Source organism: Dasypus novemcinctus, chromosome 9 (genome assembly GCF_030445035.2).
Source record: "Dasypus novemcinctus isolate mDasNov1 chromosome 9, mDasNov1.1.hap2, whole genome shotgun sequence".
NCBI lineage: Eukaryota > Metazoa > Chordata > Mammalia > Cingulata > Dasypodidae > Dasypus > Dasypus novemcinctus.
The window spans coordinates 32303908-32324088 of record NC_080681.1 but is presented as its reverse complement, the minus strand read 5'-3'; the positions used below and the strand labels follow the sequence as shown (position 1 = coordinate 32324088).

The 20181-nt window shown below is 50.8% G+C and overlaps 1 protein-coding gene across 2 annotated transcripts in view; it reads right to left on the bottom strand.

Moving 5' to 3' along the window:
• BCAR3 (BCAR3 adaptor protein, NSP family member) overlaps nucleotides 1–20181 on the bottom strand; it is a 122377-nt gene that overhangs the window by 44792 nt on the left and 57404 nt on the right. Inside the window, exon 1 of one of the 2 annotated variants that reach the window (XM_004451012.5) lies at nucleotides 7489–8121. The exons of the other annotated variant lie outside the window; for it this stretch is intronic. Within the exon in view, the coding sequence (XP_004451069.1) occupies nucleotides 7489–7572 (84 nt within the window). The 5' untranslated portion in view covers nucleotides 7573–8121. Of the gene's footprint in view, nucleotides 1–7488; nucleotides 8122–20181 lie in introns of those variants that run through there. 2 annotated transcript variants of the gene reach the window in all.

Below are 20181 nucleotides of genomic sequence, written 5' to 3'. Positions count from 1 at the left end.
GTGCTGAAATATCTGAAGGCTTGGGCTATTACCATCCCAAGATGACAGGTCAAATATTCTTGGTTCAACTCCCGAGGGATACCTCATGTCCTATTTCTCGGTATCCAGGCATACTAACAAAGTTGGCCCTGAAATAGACATGCTCATAGTCTGGAAGGGAAAAAATATACATCTGAAGGACCACTATTAGCATGGCCATTTAACTGCAGAACAAGGTGGACACTGTGGGTGCACAGATTTTTGACTCAATACCAAGAGAAAACCTAGCGATTAGAGTTGTTCAAATATGAGAATGCATTGCCTTAGGGGCACAGCACATGCCACATCTCTAGAAATGTCACATAGAAGAGCAATAACCTTCTAATGAAAATTTAAGAGGCTAGACAATCAGTTAGGAAGCTAGTGTGGAGTTCTAAGCCAGAGGAGATGAGGACTGAATTAGTACACTGCCAACAGGGATAGGAAGAGGTAGGTGAAAGAAATGTTTAGGAGGTAAAACCATGAAGACTTATTAAGTGATAAGGCACGGATGATCAACAGGGGGAGAGGCATGGACGCTCCTAAAAGATGAATGAGCCACCAACATCCAAAACCGAATCATGAGAGGGGAATAGCTTTGTGGGAGAAGACACAGAGCCCGCTTGTGGGTTGTCAGGATGGAGCTCTGGCCAGGCTCTGGGATCCAAGTGCTGTTGTGGAGAAGGGTTTGGACTAGAGACCCAGTTCATGAATCCTCACTATAAAGGGGGGTGTTCCATCTCAAATGCCACTAAGAGATGGTGTATGGCATGAGAAGAGGGCTGGGGGTCTTGGGTTTTTCAGAAGCAGGTTAGAAAGAGAAACCAAGAACACAGGACAGGACTTGTCAGAAAGGACCCAGGAGAACAAGCAGAGTAAAGTGTCCTGAAGGTTGAGAGAACAGAGTTTCAAGAAGGCAAGGGTCAGCCAAGTCCAGCATAGAGCTCAATAGAATCAAAATTGGACTTGGCAATGCAGGTGATCAGTGGAGGAAAGGGGGCTGCAAGGCCAATGGGAAGCAAGGAGTAGACCGTGTGGAAGAGGACGGGGACTGGGGCAGGGGGCGGGGGAGGATGATTTCTTAGGAAGGAAAAGACTGGAGCATATTTATAAGCTAAGAAGAAAATTCTGGTAGAGAAGGAGATCTGACGGGAAAAGAAGTGAGGAATGGAGCAGATCCTCAGGGAGGTGGGCGGGCGTGGGCAAGGTAGAGGGACTGGCCGTGGTCAGGGAGAGGTCTGCTTCCTTCCTCAGGGCCCGGAGGAAGGAAGCAAGGATCACAGTGGACACGACTAGAGCTGCAGCTTGCGGGGGCGTGGGTGGGCATGGAGGAAGACCATGCCTGAGGGCCTTACCTGCTGCTGCAAGTAAGACAAGATCCTCTTATGAGTGTTGAAAAGGACACTGCAGGAAGTGAAGGTGGCGGGAAGGAAATGGGAGTGGGCTGAGCAAGGACAAGCGGAACTGATGGGAGGCTTCAAGTGTCCAGCTGAGGACACAGGTCATGAGTTTATGCTCCTCAAACTCATCCTACTCCCAAAGGGGCAACCCCCAAACTCTCACCTGCCACCTCATCCAAACTGTTCAGTAGCTCCCACTGCACCTGGAAAAAAGTCCAGTTGCTTCCCAGCGCACCAGGATGTGGGTGCCCTGGGCCCGGTTCCCCGATACCTCTGTGTTCTCGCCTCCTTCCACTGTCCCAGCTCAGCCTCAAGGTCCCCGGAATGTGATGCTCTCTTCCCACCCTCTGCTTCTCCCTAACTGCTCCTTTAGGGGTGACTCAGGGGTTACCTCTTCCTCGAAGCTCCCTGACCCCAGGATGGGTTAAATACCTCTCCCCAGGATCTCGCAATATGTGGGGCATACTTCTAACCACTGCACCCCCAGAGAGCTCTCTCAAGGCCGGATCTTTCACCTCTGCATTCTCAGCCCAGAGGATGCCCTCTAGGTGCACGTGGAGGCGGGGTGCGGGTGGTAGGGGAGGGGGAGACTGGACCCACGCCCCTCAAATCCCATCTTCCTAACCATCTAGGACGCTAGCTTGTCAGTTCTTTCTAGCCAACTGTGTTGGCAAAAGCATACGCATATCTAAAGTGGGCACTGGAGAGTTCTCTGCACAGACTAAAAGACTGACCATAGCTCTTTCATACACTAGAAAATAAGCCATGATATCCCCATGGCCGAGCTCACTTACATTAGCTCCTGGGGCTGCGGACACGCCCTGGAATTCCAGGTGAGGACAGAGCTCTGCAGTGCTGTGCAGCCCCTACAGCTGCTCCTCTTCTCAGCCTCCCCTGCTGTCCCTGGGACACCCAAAATACCCACCAGCTAAAAGGCCCTGGTGCTGTCTCCAACGGCATCTTTTGCCAAGGGATAGGGCCCGGGCCCCCCGGGCTGCTGACCTCGTGGACTGAGCTCCCCGACTCCCCACGGTCCTCCCCAGGTTTGGCACTGGCCGTTCCTCTGCAGCCCTGGAGGTGCTGAACCACTAACTTGAACTTGTCTAGGGTCCTGGGCTGCTCTCTGCCTCCTGCCCAGGTCTGTCCAACAAAAGCAAGGCCTCGGCCAGGATTCCAGCTCCAGGGTCTGCCGAGGACAAGGGTGCCGAGACACACGTCAAGCATGCCCTCCCCTGGTGCTGAAACCTGATCTCGGGGTTCCTAGATGCCAAAGGAATATATTTAGGCCTCATGAAACAAACATACAAACAAACAACAAACAACAAGAACAAAACACCCATGCTGGCTTTTTTTTTTTTGGAGAGGAGGAGAGAGATGAGCAACTGGCAACTCCCGGGAGGAGGATTCAGTCACTGGGAAAAACATTTCCCAGGCGGCTCCTCTCCCCTTGCACAGCTTGTGCTGATGGTGCATCTGTCCCATGGACAAAGGCAACTCTGGCCATCCTTGACACAATGTGTCACTAGTGGCCAAGCTGTCGCAACAGCAGACAGACAGGGGACTGGCCACAGAGAAGACAAGTGTGACGGCCACCCCCTCCCACACCGATGTGTAAAGGAAGCCAAGTTCCAGGGATCCAGCCCTCTAGGGATGGGCAGGTGTGTTACCCCAGGCTGGAATGTGGATTCAGAGAGGCTCAAAATTTTTTTTCAGGGGCAAGGGAAAAGATTGAGAACAGACCACGAAAAAGGGGAGAGGGAGATGGGTGTAGCTCAGGGGCCTAGTGCCTGCTTCCCATTTCCGATGTATAAGGTCCCGGGTTCAATCTCCAGTACACAAAGGACAACCACCAAAATGATCGTCTCACGACAGAGCACTTCATGGGTGCAAATACGGTCGAACACATGTACTGGGAAGTCCATGTTCAAAATCCCCTGCTTTCTAACCATGACTTCTCCTTGCTAACGCCACTGCTGCTGGACATAATGACCCTGTCCAGCTGGGACTTACCGACTCATTCACCCAGGGACCCGACTCCCACCTCCCTGTGGATGCTCTTTCATGAAGGTGACTTTTCTGCGGCTGCAGGTGATTCCCGTCGCCGATGCTCCCTCACACCTGAACACTGCCACACCCGACACTACACCCATAAGGCAGCACGTTTCAGCTGCGTGGGCGCGCACCAGTACACGCCCCCGTAAGGGGCGGGGGGGCCGGAAGGGGGGTGTCCCCCACCACCAGCCCCAGAAACGTGACCTACTGTGCGCTCTACCAGATCCCTTCTGCTGCTTGCTAGGGACCTTAACGGGCTCCAGCCCTGCCCAGGGTTGCTCTTCTGCCCTCCCCCCGGCTGCTCCTGCTCTACGCCTCCAGGCCCCTCTTCTCTCGACAACCTCCGCTAATTCTTCAGACTCAGCCGGCACCCAGGAGGCCTTCCCTAATTTGTCCCCTTTCCTGGCCATCCAGGCTCCGTCAGGTGTGCCTCTGGGAACCCAGAGCCTTCTAGAATTGCACCACCAAATCCTGGACACGTGATGGTTTCCATCAGTCTGCTGGTAAGTACCTGTAGAATGCTCACCGAGCACGGGGCTGCAGTGGGGTCTCCCCACTGGACCCCTGCTGAGGACGGGGGCTGGGTCTTCTTCACTGGGCCCGCGGCACCTGGCAAAGGTCTGACATACACTTGCTACCACAGTCGCTGACCGCTAGGCTGAACTGAGGATGCAACCAGGCTGGGGCCCACCCTGAAGTCTCCCTCCAATACTTTTCAACTCTTTGTGGGCAAGGTCTGGCTGGTGGGATGAAATCCTAACTCATCAGCCTGGACCCCAAAGTCCTCCCTTAGGAACCTTCTGCTCTGATCAAGCCTGACTCTCGGGGTCTCTGTCAATGCCCAAGTCTTTTTTTTTTTTTACGTCCAAAGTAGGGGGCCTGCTGTTCCCCAAGACTGGAATGCCTTCCCCACACCGTGCCCTCCTTTGTACACACAAATCCCAAGAGAACAACAAGAGCCAGTCCTGTGTCCTTCCTGAAGTCTCTCCTGAAAACTGAGGTTCACGCTATTCCCAACCAACTGAATTGGAAAAAGTGTTAATATACACGCTATGGTCTTGTTTCACATTTTCTTTATCTTAATATGGTATAGAAAAAAGGACACTGGACTCAAGGCCAGAAAATCTTTATTCTGCTCCTCGTGGCCCACTACATGATTCTGAGCAGGTGTTATTTGAGCTTCAGTTTTTCCCTGTGCAATGTTCCCTCTATTGCCCTGCCCACTTTATAAAGCTCATTTTGAGACTTCAAGGGATAACACTGGCAGGAACTCGGACACGAGGAAGGATTCTGCAAGTGTAAGGAAATGCTACCATAACCTAATGTTCTCCCTGCCTGTCCTTTGACCTTGTAGCAGTACCTCCTTTGAAGGCAGGAACGTTGCCTCAAGTGTCCCTCTCCCCCGCCCCCCCCCCCCCACCAACTGAGCGTTTGCAAATGGATGGGCCACATTTGACATAAAGGGACTTTCACACTTGAATGTGCTTTACTCATGTTAGGGACCTTGAATAACTCCATTCCAAACTTCTCTTCATTGGGCATAAGCAAAATATCCTTGCCTTTTCTCACCCAGAAAAAAGACCCTGTGGTTTTTTGCGAAACAACTGCCTATTGCGAGCCCCTCCCTGGGGGTTACCGTCAGGACCCTGAACGGGGCTGGAACTGGCTGGAATGTCTCATCTTGGGCCTCGTCCCTGTACGGGCTGGCAACCTACTGCATATCCTTGCTCCTCCTCCCCATTCTGTGCCTCCCATTGAATTCCTTAATACTTGTCCACATGAGAACAAGCTAATCCAAGCCCAAAGGAGGCCCCTGAAGATATCTTAAATCCTCCAAGACCTCTGCAAATAAGATCTCCTTCTCTGGAAGCTCCAGTGTGGTCGGTCTCCTGTGCAATGAAGGAGCTTTTATATTTTTAGTTTTCTTCCCATACAACAAACACTATTAATAACATTCTACTTTCTCCAGAGATGATATGGATTAGGCCAAATGGAAAGTTACCATGGCTACCACAGTGTTATTTTTGGTCTGAGAAATTCACGCCAAGGGAAGCAAGCAGACATGGTCAAGAACTGAAGCTTTATTTCCGCTTTGCTATCAGGCAATCAATCTCAATTTAATTTTTGAGACTCTAATTGCAATGAAAACTAATTAAGAGTGGCAAGACCTGAAGCCCCTAATTGAAGTGGAAGTCAATAAAGTAATGCAGCATTATCATCGGGGCAACACAGACAGGATGAGGTACTGAGCAAAAGCAGACTTCTTTTCCAGGTAATTAAGCAAAGCAAGACAGGAAACTCATCTTGAGGGTGCAGTTGGGAAATCCTACCACGAGAATGAAGGCTTCGATTTCTCATGAGCAGGTCAGATCCTCTCTCCGTGCTACACAGACTGCAATGAGATGGGGTGGGGTGGGACCCCAGGTGGAGGGTGGTTCTACCAAGGCAACTATCAAGAGTGGCTATGATGGGGAGCCGCCACAGAGCCTGGGTGGGGGGTGCAAAGGGACAAACTGAAGGTCGGCTGGTTCAGATTAGCCCCATCTGCTAATGTGGTCCTTTCTGGGCGGGCCTTGGGGCCACATAACTGCAGAGGAATGGGGGACCCAAATAGAATCTCACCACCCAGACCCAGATATTTATGGGCTGTTTTCTCACATAACCAAATGCTGAGTTGGACTTGTCAAAAATAGCAGAAGTTGGCTTGGGGAGGATTTCTATTAGAGTGAAAACGTACTGCCAATCCCTAAAGTGCACCATTCCCTTTGGGCCCTCCTGGTCTATTCTCTGACAGCTTTAAAACGCTGTTAATGGCATGACTTCATCTGACCTATGCTAGAAGGATCCATATTTAGGCCAGAAACCACACGGTCCTCACATCATCCCACTGGGCTCCAGGAGATAAAGGGGCTCTCAAGTCAGAGAGGAAACCACCTCAATTAAAATGATTACTCATTTTCCTCCAAATTTCTTGGCAAAGAGACAGAAACGAACTTTGCCAAATGGTTAAAAAGCCACTCTGAATACAACAACGGGGCAGAAAGATCAGAGGGAGCCTATCCTCTTGTCATTCTGTGCCTGTTTTTTTTATGCGAAGGGACCTCCTTTCTCCCTTTAAAATGTAATATCCTTGAGAGGCGTGTTTTGTTTTGTTTTGTTTTGTTTTAAAGCTTTATGCAAAAAAGGAAGCAGAACATTATAACCCTGTTGTAGCTTTTTCAAAGGCAGTGAACAAGTCAGTCCCTCAGGAGACGGACGGAGCTCTGCTGTGGGGATGGGAAGAATTCCTTGAGAGCTTTCTGACTCCCAGTTCCCGTAAGCCAGTCACACGGGGGCTGACTGGATTTTTCCAAGGCCGACGAGCCCCCAGATCAATGACAGCCTGTATTATTCTTAATTCTTAGTGTGTCACAGGCGGGCAACATAGATCAGAGGACTCGCCTCGAATTAGTCAAATGAGGTTCTTGGAACATGTCCATCAAGATAAATATTGCATTGACATCTTACACAAAATCTGTGGCATTGGCACTTATAACAAAGGTTAAAATGGGAACAGGAAAGGAAAAGTTCTGAAGCCTGAAATGGGCAGAACCCGATGATGATTTGAAAGGCATTACTTTTGTGTTTTCTTTCCATTATATACAATATCGACATCGAATGGGCCAGCAGGTCAAGCAGAAGGGTCTCGACCATCTCACATGCAACACGAACAAAAGAAAGAGACAAAAAGAAAAAGAGCTCCATCTTGCTACTTTGGTACGAAATTTCAGCCCAAGGAGACTGGAAGTTTTCAGTCCTGGAAAAGAGACCTCTTTGGTCCCAGCACACGGCCCTGAGCCTTGCTGCTGGGCTCTGCTTCCAGGGGAGGTACCTCTTAGGAAGGTCCAGCAGTCCAAGAAAGCACCTCTGTTTTTACAACCAGCAAGCTGCAAACTTTTTCTAGTGCCCTTTAAAAGCTAAAGCTTTCAGGGCCGCTCAAAAAGATTATGGATGCATCTTATCTTAAAACCACACCTACCTTGACTCCAAAGAAAGACTTGCGGTGATAGAAGCAGCACAGAGCTGCGGAGAGGGCCTGCAGAGCACTGCATTCCTTAGGCATCTTTCTGTCTTCGTCCTGGGGCCACACGCTTTCTTCAGGGTAAAAAGAAAGGGGCCTTTGGACTTGAGCGCCCCAGTCCCGCTGCCACAGCAGCCGCGGAGCTGTGCCTGCCCGGCAGTCGCTCGCCTGGGGAGTGAGCCGGCTCCTTCTCCCAGGCCGGTCTGGGACTTCTCCCCTCAGCTGAAGCCAATACGATCCACTCGTTCAATTCTGGCAGGCTGGTCACCAGCCTGCCATGCACACAGTGCCAGAAATTCTCATGTGACTAGCCTTGCTTTCTGATGAAATCCTAACCCCTCTTAGAATGGGCTCTGGGCTTCACTGGCCCCTCAATTTGGAGACCCCAGCAGAAATCATTAGCCCCCTGCCCCACCCCGGGCAGCCTCTCCTTCTCAGGGCTGAGCTGCACATTGCGGTCTGCTCCTCCTGGCTTTGTCTGTGTGCTTATTACCCCAGCACCTAGGGGCTTAAGGAAACAGGGCAAGGTATACACATCACCACCTTGCGATGAGACAGAGACTTCTTTGAGGAGGTGGCCTAGAGTGACCAGGGCATGACTTTCTCCTAGGAGCAGACCTAGAAGCCCCAAGAAACCCTGGCAGGATTCCTGTCCCCGCTCTCCCCCGCCCACCTCCAGAGCTGTTTATTTTTAATTATGATGCTCCTGGCAGCCAGTCTGCAGCTGATAATGTTGGCACAGCCATCCCTATTGGCAAAGCAGTATTGCCTTTTGGCGTTTAATTAGCAAGTCTGTCAGCAAACACCCGGAGCCCCCATGCCCTCCCCACCTGGCTGCGCAGGCTGGCGGGGGTGGGGGTGGGGGTGGGTGGGTGGGGCGGGAGGCAGGCTGCGCACCCTCTCCTGGCCCAACCCTACTGGCTCCACCCCCCCTCCTGCGCTTTAAGTACTTCACTGTAATTACCATCTTCGCTTTAATTACCCACTCTGCCTAACCCAGATCCAGCACACAAACCTTCACTCAGTCCGACGCAGCCGAGCGTGGCCTTCCCAGAGCTCGCTGTGGGAAGGGGCCTTTACCCGTACAAAGATCCTAATACCACCTTGAGGAGAAGGTAATTGCTTTCCTTCCTTTATTCCAGTTAGCACAAATGCGCAACATTCTCGTTTTTTTCTTTTTTAATCAAACCCAGATTTCTGCCTGTAGCTCTTCCGACAACTCCAGATATTAACTTTCTGTGGCTCCAGCCACTTAGAAATGGAATGTGTCCTGAAGCCTTCTAAAACTTCACACAGGCAGGAACTTGTAACAGGGAATAAACAGAACCTATTCAGTTCAGAAAGGAATACACCAGAGGAGGCGTGAGGGAGGTATGAGAACTATCCAGCGGGATTAGTTTCGACTCCGTAGAGGCCGCTGCCTCTGGACTAGGTCAAGCCTGCCTGGAAAAATAGGGAATTGTTTCTTCAGTGCCTGGTGAGCAGCTTCTGGGCTGGGATGAGGGGCTTGGGGAGCCACAGAGCTCACCCCCACTGGTGAGCTCAGCCTACTAAACACACTAAACACAACACGTTGCAAGTGGGGATGGGCTTGCAAAGGTTGCCACAGTGAAGCAGGCTAGAAAGATAGGGGATTAAGAGATGGATCTGGAACCTGGCAGAGAGTCCATGTGGACATCAGTAACCCCCGAGATGGCTGCTGGAAGACCCCCACCCCCAGGATTCTGCTATCCAGAACAAAGACTTCTTTGGATGCAAAGAAAAGCCCCGATTTTCTCCAGGGACTTTATCATTGGGTCCTCACTGGGGGATTGATGGGTGGGGTAATCAATCAAAACAGCAAACAGCTGGAACCCCTCCCTTGCCATTAGCAAAGGGGTGGAATAATTAATAGTTTATAAAGCAGAGTGTGAGGCCTGCTCTCTTGCCTCTGCACCCGTTCCTGCACTCTGTGTGCTGCTCTCACTATTTTTCCTCTGCCACGTGGCCACACAAGTAAACCTGGGCATTTATAATCTATAATGGGGAATTGCAGTCTGTAAATCAGCCCTCTTTATCCCTTTTTACTCCCTTCTTCTCTACCTGGAACCCCTGATCTGTTGTTTTCTCCCATTTCTCTTCCCTCCCTACCTGAATAAACTACTGGCCTAACTCACCCTGCGTGACTTTGAAATTCATCTCTGTGGCATAGCCAAAGAACCTAAATAAAACCCAGTAACAACAGCAACAGCCAGTGGCAGCCTGGCTTCCCTTTTTCCCCTTCGACTGGGATCCCTGCTCACACCTGCTCCCCCACCTCACTTCACAATCCTGGAGGTCACGTTTGTGGTGCCGGGTGACCACCTGAGAACCTGGAGGCAAGGAGCTGGAATGGAAGAGAGCAGGTGGTGGGTCAATATTGTCCTCCGAGGTCCATGCACTGTATCCATGGAAGCATTTTCTCTCTCTGTCCTCCCTTCTAGGTGATGGGGCTCAAAGGCCACGCCCATCTCAGCAGCTCTGCAGGGGTGGCTAATCAAGCAGACTGGTAGCTTCCGGGAAGGGGCCCCTCTTCACTTGATACTCCTCCTTGGCAAGAAATATCAAGCTCTTTCAGGTCAAAAAACTCCCCAAGGGTCTAGAAAAGCATCATCATCGCAGGCCCAGTAACCTGGAGGGAAGGGCTCATTAAATCCTGCACAGAAATTCATTGAGATTAGTCAGCCAACAGCTTCTGCATTCCTGATACCCTTCCCCCAGAAAGCACAAATGGAACACATTTCTGAAAGGTAATATGCAAATAATGTAGGTATGCAAATTACATAGAATTATGCAGTCAAGGGTGCCTGGGTAAAAGCAAAACAAAAGATATTTGGGTCACTGTCTACTGTAAGAAATGTTTCCTAAATGCACAAAGAATTCATTCCACCAGGATTTAAGAATGGGCTAATCTTATTAGGTAACTGTTTCCTATGCACCCTTTGTTTTTGTTCCACATCAAAAAACAAATTCTGAAGCAGCACTCAAAGGTTTTAAGCAATTTTCTCCCAAAATGGCCAAGGAGAGACTAAATAATGTGTTGTTATTGCAACTAAAGATGATAACTGCATGAATTCACAAAGTGCCCTTCACTGGCTTGCCATGCCACGTTATCTTCCCCGCACTGATCAATTCCACCACACTCTCCCCACAATTATTATTCTATTCTAGTTACAAAGAAACAGAAGATCAGAACAGTGTGCCACATCAAAGGACAGGGACTCAAGTCTCTGAGGGCAGAATCCAGTATCTGGTCACATGGAAGCACAAGCACGCTGTGGGCCCAAGTACAAGATTTTTTAACGCCTTATAACTAATTATACAGCCCCTGGGGCAGCGGGTCACATTCTGGTGATCTGGTATATGTGATTTAGGACCAAAGTTGGAACCAGGGGTTTTTAAATGCCATGCCCTCCTGTGGACAGGGCTCAGTATCTGGTCCGGCAGAGTGCTCTCCAGCGCCCCCGTCTGGTCGCCGGAGAGAACTGGCTCTTCCTTGTCGAGGAAACCCCTGGGAAAAAGCCAGGGCGGGGCAGCCAGGTGGGCCCCTGAAGGACCCTCTGCCTGGGGAGAGGGTGAAAGCAGGCCTGAGGAAGGCCCTTGCACGAGCGTGGCCCTCAGTGCCAGCTTCTCCTTGGGCAGCCCTAACACTAACCTGCCCTATTTAGTAACCATGGAAACCGGAGCTGCCTGCCTGTCATCTTCACCAGGCCCAGGCTTCTGGAGAGAGGCAGAGCCCCCACCGGAGGAGGAGGCTGCCGGTGAGGCAGACCCTTTGATTTGCCATCGTATGTGGGGGGGCGGGCTGAGGGTGGGGGCTGTGGAGAGGGAGATAGGCCTGCCAGATACCTGCTTTCAAGGTTTTCAGAGCAACCAGAAAAACCACGCTTCCTTCACCTCCACTGCCCTCCCCGCCCAAGGCCACCCAGGATCCCGGCATCCAGCTCAGGCCCTGAGGCCGCCCCAGTCAAGCCGCCTGGGCCAGGCCTCTGCCCTGGGTGGCAGGCTTCGGAGCGGAGGTGCTGGCCCAAGGAGGCAAGGTCTGCCCGGCGCCGGCCCACGGCAGACAGATGCGGGACACCAGTCGGGGCGTGTGCACAGCCATCGGGGTCAAAACACGGCTCCGCCTCTTGGGGCCACCACCGGGATTCTTCAGCCCCCCAGAAAGATGAATGCTTCCTGGCTTTTCAGCTCCATTAAAACCCTGGCGATCTGACTCTCGGTAAACCAAGACTGCGTCAATGAGCTGGAGAGCAGACAATGCCAACTCCGTTTCTCTTGGCGTCCTAGGAAGTAGGAAAAGGTGACCTTGGTATCTGGACTCGCCCAGCCCAGCACCAGCCTGGACTTACAGGGACATCCTCTGCAGGCTCATTGCCTGAAGAGCTGCGTGGCACGTGCCTGGGAAGGCCTGGGAGGAAAAGTCTGTCACCAACCCTGCTGCCCAAAGCTTCCCCAGGCACCTGCCTTGTCTCTGTATGATTCCAAAAACAATAAACCCGGAGGCACGATGAGAAACTCATGTGTCTCAGTGCACACGCCTCACACAGAAAGCAACAGCTGGGAAACCACACGGAAAGGAACAGAGAGGATTTGGGGGACAGGGCACCTCCCCTTTACACCAGACTGAGAAGCTACAGAAGCTGCCAAAGGCAGTGCAACACCTTTTCCTATATGCAAACCCAGTATCTTTCTTGCTCCAAAAGGGAATGCAAAGCAGCCTCAGGGGGAAGAAAGCAGGAAATGCTGGTCTGGCTCCCCAGTGCTGCCGGCAAGGCATTTGCTGGTGAACGCAGAGGTGCATTTAGGAGTGTTTGCTGCACACATCTCCAACTGACAGCTTCCCCCAGATTCCTCGAGGGAATGAGAGCATGGCTGTTAAACGGTCTCTGTCCAGAAGCGGTATTGATCTGCCTAACACATAAGCAAAAAGACTATGTACGGTACACAGACAGATTTCTCTCTACTGGGCCTTATGACCCCCTACAAATTTCTGTTTCTCCAACTGGCTATTAATATTGTGTAACTGAATAATATTTGCAAGATTAGGTAAGCCCCTAATTTTTCTTTCTTGCACTATCACAAACAATTGGGCCCTAAACCATCATCCATTACCATACCCACCATCACTACCCATTTCCTGGTATTCACCCCAGAAACCCTAAATCATCCAAGCTCAATGACCTGTTTTTAGCATTAAGGCAGAATTGAAAGAACATGCATTCCAACCTCTCAAACAGTGGACTCAGACTTTTGGGTGATCTCAGCCTTCTTTGAGATTCTATGAAAGCAACAAGCCTCCTTCCAGAACAAAAGGCACATAATCCTAACGGTTTTCAAATACCTTCAGGGGGTTCCTGTATCTCCTGAAGCCCATACACACACCTCTGGGAGTCTTACCCCATCCAAGATAATTTGCCAAGCATGTATCCTGCACTCACTGGGCAGGCATCACACCCAGAGCCATCATTTGCTTCTCTCCTTACCTTAGCGCCTAGTATCTCTCTGCCGTATGCTTTTCTGCTTCCCCTTCCTTTCACTTTGGGTGTGAGCTATGAAAGCAACTAATAGGCTATGACCACAAAAGCCCCTGCGAGGCCCGCCCATGGACGGTGTGGCTGAAACGGCCGAGCAGCTTCTGCAAGGCTAGAAGGCCACGGGGGCTGGCCAGCCAGGACAGCCGCTCTGCCTCCCATCTCACGGGCACTTCTGCAAAACGTCTGCCAAACCTGAGCTGCAGACAGATCTCCGCATGCCTCAAAAGTGGCTCTGGGACCCACCCTGGGAGGCTGGCTGGTAGAGGGAGCACCAGGGTGGGTTCAAGTCTCCACTGCACCGTAACTGGCCGGTGACCTTGGGGAATTACTTAACCTCTCTGGGTCTCACCCCCTCCTCCAACTTACCAGGTTGTGGTGACGATTAAGTGGGATAACATATAAAGAGCCCAGCACCCAGCGCACAGTAGGCACTCAGCCAGCGTGGGCTTCCTTCCCCTTCACGCCCCATCTCCTCCCGCCTGCTGGGACACAGGCCCAGCCGCACACCTAACTAGCACGGTGAGCTCAGCCTCCGCGGGCCAAGCCCAGCCAGAAGAGAGTGGACAGCTGCGGGCCGCTGGCCGGCTCCAATCGCCAGCAGCGTCTTGAACCTTGACATCCAAGCAGAGTGAGACGTTTACGGGTCTTTTAGTCTTTAGACTTAAAACAGCATACGAGGATCACACATACGGTTTCCATCGCAATTGTTCAGACGTCTCAGGTGACTTTCTACTCCAGGGTCCTTGTCATTTTCGGAGCTGTTTGCTTCAACAGGCAGCATGTGCATCCCCCGCATCTCAGCCAGGGGGTCTCCGGGGTCCATCCACAGCTACTGTGCCCTGCATCCCCTGCCCCCGGCCAGCCACACAGGATCTAAGCGGCGCCCCCTTTCCCACTGCCCCCTCCGCCAGCTGGCTGCCGAGCAGAGCTTCAGCCTCGGCCCTCCTGGGTGCTCTGCCTGCCCGTGAGGCCTCAGGCGCCAGCAGCAGGGCGGTGACACCTGCCCTCAGTCTCAGGCATTCTTTGCTTTTTGACATAAATTTGGAGTGTAACGAAAACATGAAACCCAGGGAATGTCTTCCCAGGGGGATTCCTTTTGAAGGATCCTTAGGAAATATTATTTTAAGATTTTGCTATTGGATTGTTTCTCAGACATGGTTGTCGTAGTGATAAGATTTAGCTTACAGTGACACTAAGGCCCCTCCCCACTGCCTAGCTTTGGAGCCCCTGACCCGGGCTGCGGCTTCCACTTGTGTCTAGATTCCTCCGAGGACATCTTCCGTGGGCCCAACTCCTTCCTGCTTCACCAGCCCTGTAACGGGGTCCTCTGACACCGACCATTTCCAGACTGGACTCGCCCCGGGGGCGCGGTACCTGCTCTGCCCTCTCTAGACTCTGTCTTCTGCCTGCCCGCCCTCGCGCCAGCCAAGTTACAGTGCACTCCTCCAGCGCCAACCCACACCCACCTCCCTTCCCACCTGCCTGGAAAGGATGCCGGGTGCCCCACGTCAGGGGATGAGCCAGCGGGGGAGGAGTGCCCCGGGAGGGGGAGGCGCCCACCTGGGGGGCGGGGAGTCGGCAAGGATGGGAGATGGAGTCAAACCAACCACCCAGTCCTGCCTCCAGAGAGAAAATGATCTTAGTCATCCTTTTAAATATATATATATTCTTTTATATTTATATCCTTTTAAATGTATATATATCTGTTTTCAAGCAAAATTCAGTCATCTAAGAACTAAATATTTCAGGGGGAGAATACCATTTTCCATTGGGATCCCTGTGGTGTGTTGGATGATGCCACATCCTGCCAGAAGAGCTGGGAGAACTGCTCCAGACCAGAAGTTCTTAATCAGGAGTGGAGGGTGGGGGGGCTCCCAGGAGCCACTGGAAAGTGTATATAAACCCTTATGCAAGTATCCATTCATGGTGGTGTTGGGGGGATCATATCTTTTATCCAATTCTCAAACAGTTAGGGGACCTGAAATTTCCCACTGATTCAGAAAGACTTTCAGCGGCTCTTCAGGAAATATTTGCTGGCGTTCGGTCGATCTTTACAGTGGAGGGAGAAGAGAGAACACCCTGGCTGTCACGGACTCCAGCGAGGACAGGTAAAGCTACCTGGAAAACAACAGGCTAGACAGGGTAAGAGAGGAAAGCAGTTTTCTTTTCCTTACAGCTTGTGAATAGCTTCATTTCATTTTTTTAAAAAGATTTATTTCTCCCCTCTCCCCTCATTGTCTGCTCTCTGTGTCCATTTGCTGTGTGTTCCTCTATGTCTGCTTGTATTCTTGTCAGCGGCACCCGGAATCCATGTCTCTTTTTGTTGCGTCATCTTGCTGCATCAGCTCTCCGTGTGTGCGGCGCCATTCCTGGGCAGGCTGTACTTTCCTTCGCGCTGGGCGGCTCTCCTTACGGGGCGCACTCCTTGCACGTGGGGCTCCCTGCACGCCTGCGTGGCAGGGCACTCCTGGCGCGCATTGGCGCTGCATGTGGGCCAGCTCATCACACGGGTCAGGAGGCCCTGGGATTAAACCTTGGACCTCCCATGTGGTAGGTGGATGCCCTAATCCTTGGACCAAATCCGTTCCCTGTTTTAAAGACCCAGGAGAGGAAAGGAAACCCTTCACCCAGCCAGTTCAAGGCCTCATTTGCACACAATACTTGGTAAATGCAGAAGACCTTTAATTCCCAACTCCCCTCTCCCCACAGACCTCAGGGAGGTGTTTCCAGAAGGTTCTCAGAAGGCCAGCCCAGCAACCTCTCCATTCACTGCATGGTACCCAGCAGCCAGCATTTCTACAGTACTTTACAGAGAGCGTTTACACATACTGTCTCATTTAATACTCACACTGGGAGGCAGGTATTATCTCCATTTCACATGTGAGATCAAACAGTTCTTACAGTTAATAATTAAAACAAGAATGAATCAGAATGGCTGGCTCTACTGGATGTGCTAATGGAAACACGGATAACATCTGGTTGCCAGAAGTACGTTATCTTGTGCAAATTCCAAAGTCAGGATTGTGGCTGTTGCAGTAACCTCCTCCCTCCAATCAAGTGACAGATATTCTTTGTGTGTGTGTGTAGCTGGTCCCTCTATTATTCTTCATAAAACTTTTTTTTTGAAGCTTAACATACATACAGAACAGTGCACAAATGATATGCATACAATTTGATGGATTTTCTGCGTAATCTCATTATACATGTATGGTTAATTACATTCACTAGACCAACTTCTCTTTTTCTTGAGGAAAAATAAATTAATGGTCTCCAGTTTGGGCCAAATATAGTCAGAAAGGCCCAGATCTTCATTCCAAACTCACCTCCTGAGAACCAGCCTGTGTGTGTGGACCACACCACAACCCCAGAGAACAGCTCGCTTCATCAGCCCCCGGTGGGCTGCCCTCCTTATGGCTGGACACCGCAGGTCTCACCTGATCTATCCCTAGTCAGAGATCCCAGCCCATTCACAACCTGACGTGGAAGGGCAGGGGGCGGCAGAGCCCCGGCGCACACCCTACCGACAGGCAGGCTAAGGGACGAGCTCATGGGGACGTGAACGGTGCCCATTTCTCTACGGGAAAATGTTGACTCGGGGTTTTAAAGCAGTCAGCAGAAGTGGCACCCCTCCTGGTGCCCAGGGTGGAGACAACAGATTCCTTTTGCCAGTGGTTCAAGTGACAACACAACCTCTGCTTTTGTAGTGTGCACCCAAAGGGGTGGGTAGGGAAAGGCAACTTTATTAGGGAGAGTAAGAGGAGCCCACCTGGGTAAGTCTCTAGGTTGGGCTATGTACGACAACAGATCCTGGAGTCTTCCCAAATCCAAACTATAAACCACAGGGAGATCCACAACCTCTCTGAGAGATATCATCCATCCCCCTTAGAACTTCTCTAACAGGGGTAGACCTGTCAAACTGGGAGGCAATGGGTATCCAGCACATAAATAAACCAGGAGGGAGATAAACTAGAAAAAGATGTGTATAGGACTTGGAAAGGCCAAAAGAGGCGGTGGACTTGGCCCAGTGGTTAGGGCGTCCGTCTACCACATGGGAGGTCCACGGTTCAAACCCCGGGCCTCCTTGACCTGTGTGGAGCCGGCCCATGCACAGTGCTGATCCATGCAAGGAGTGCCCTGCCACGCAGGGGTGTCTCCTGCATAGGGGAGCCCCACACGCAAGGAGTACGCCCCATAAGGAGAGCCGCCCAGCGCGAAAAGAAAGTGCAGCCTGCCCAGGAATGGTGCCGCCCCACATGGAGAGCTGACACAAGATGACAGATGATGCGACAAAAAGAAACACAGATTCCTGTGCCGCTGACAACAGCAGAAGCGGACGAAGATGCAGCAAACAGACACAGAGAACAGATAACCGGGGTGGGAGGAAGGGGAGAGAAATAAATAAATAAAATAAATCTTAAAAAAAAAAAAAGGCCAAAAGAAACTATCTTTGGGAAACCTAGCACATGAATGCCAACCCTTAGATATATACTCTGGGTAGACAAACAACAATTAGAAATGAAGTCTAATATATCTACAATCCTGATAATTCAAGGGGAAATAGAGTACATAGATCACGGCTATTATATTTAAAAGCTTTCTTGGACAGCATGCGTGTCCACAGGCGTAAAGGACAGGTGAGCCCAACAAGAATACTCTGCACCAAATGGCCAGGCGTGGACATGTGGCCCAAGTCACACCAACCAGGGCACTTCCCTTGGATTTTTCAAGGTACAGCTCAGGAAGGGGTCCCCTTTTCTCCTTGGATCATAAACTTTAAGGTGGTAAGCCTAGAGCAGTTTCTGGTCATGTGTGCCCACTGCATAGAGGCTGGACTGTGAGAACACAGCCAACGTGCTGAGAAGCAGACATGAGACTAAACATCTAAAGATGTTTTCCTACCTGGAAACAGGTCATAAACCTGAGCCACTCCAACCCTGCCCTTCCCAGTCCTAAATGTCACGTCACAGTTTGAGAGTTTGCTTCCAGGTTCACCTTATCAGTGTGAGACTAGGTAAAATTTGAGATTAAGATGTAAACAAGGGAAACGGACTTTGGCCCAGTGGTTAGGGCGTCCGTCTACCATATGGGTGGTCCGCGGTTCAAACCCCGGGCCTCCTTGACCCGTGTGGAGCTGGCCCATGCGCAGTGCTGATGCGCGCGAGGAGTGCCGTGCCACGCAGGGGTGTCCCCCGCGTGGGGGAGCCCCACGCGCAAGGAGTGCGCCCGTGAGGAAAGCCGCCCAGCATGAAAAGAAAGAGCAGCCTGCCCAGGAATGGTGCCGCCCACACTTCCCGTGCCGCAGACGACAACAGAAGCAGACAAAGAAACAAGACGCAGCAAATAGACACCAAGAACAGACAACCAGGGGAGGGGGGGGGGAATTAAATAAAAATAAATATAAATCTTTAAAAAAAAAAAAAAGATGTAAACAAAAGATGGTGGACTAGAAAGACATGAGACTCTCTCCACCAGAAAAATAGCTAGAGGACAGGCTGAAACAGCCTGGAAAAAAAATGTTCTAGGGTTTAGGACACCAGGGGAAGACTGGACACTGCCCAGAAGAGAGAGGGGCAAAGGAAAAGAACCTCTCCATTGAGACTGTGAGTAGAAGCTGCAATTGCAGCGCCAGCGCCCCTCCCCCACCTCAAAGCCAACAATTTTGAAATCTCAGGCTTTAAGCCTGAGACTGCAGGCATCACCTCCCCAGTAAACAGGAGAGAGAGGGGCGCAGCCTAAGGCTGCTTCAGCTTTTGTCCAACACATTTGTCCTGCAGTGTTCCAGGAGTCCTTCCAGGTCGGGTGGGGCGGCAAAGTTTGCCTTATGAGCCAGCGGGGATCTACAGATACTGCCCACTCAATCAGCCTCCCTACTGACCAGGCCTAGTTGTTGAGGACCAGAGGGGAGTGGAATTATTTCCTACCCAGGAAAAGGGAGTGTGCTGCCAGCAAAGGTTATAGAACAGCCTCTGAGAAAGTTTAAATTAAGAGGTTTTTAGCCTTCAGGCTATCACAGGGATCTGGGCAATCACCCTAACACTCTCCTACCAGGCTTTGAACTGAGAGGGCTGTCCACGGGCGCCATCTGCTGGCTGGCCACGGTAGTGCATGTGAGGAAATTAAATAAGTAAGGCTTTTTCCAGCCCTTACAGTCTCCCCCAAAGGCCCTTGGAAGGTGGTCTGCAACCCATTACTGGGTCCAGGGCCTGCATTTGAGCAACGGATGGGGACAATCCTAAGACCCAGAAGAGGCTGAACCAAGAAACAAAGAATGGCAGTAACACACAGCCTCCTGCCACTAAATCCCTAAGAATGAGAGAGATATTGAACATCAGAGTAAACTTACTTCATAATCAGATGCCTAGACATCAGCAAAGTATTATAAGCCTTACTAAGAAAATGGAAGAAATGGCCCAAGCAATGGAACATATCAAAATCTCAGAGACAACACAGGATTTGCAACAACTAACAAATGGGATTTATGCAAATTTCCATAATCAAATTAATGAATTGAAAGACAATATGGCTAAAGAGATAAAGGACATCAAGAAGATACTGAGTGAGCATAAAGAAGAATGTGAAAACCTGAATAAAATATTCACAAATAAACAGAAACTAAGAGAGTTCATAAAAAGAATCTGTCTTTGCAGGAAATATTAAAGAGAGCCTTACAGCCCAAAAGAAAAAGATAGGAGAGAGAGGTTTGGAGGACAGTGTAAAAGGCAAGAATAGCAGAAAAGGTAACCAAAAGAATAAAAAGACAGATGAAAATAAAAACTGACATATGAAGACCAAAGGGAAAAATGGTGGAAGTAAACAATGCATTTACAGTATTATCATTGAATGTAAAGGGATTCAACTCCCCAATCAAAAGATATAGGCTGACAGGATAAAAAAACATGAGCCAGGATGCAGATGTGGCTCGGCTGATTGGGCTCCCATCTACCATGTGGGGGGCCCTGGGTTCGCTTCCCGGGGCCTCCTTGTGAGGGCAGGCTGGCCTGCGCCCATGGAGAGCTGATGGACTGCGCCTGTGGAGAGCTGGTGCAGCAAGATGATGCAACAAAGGGAGACAAGCAGACATGGAGGAATGTGCAGT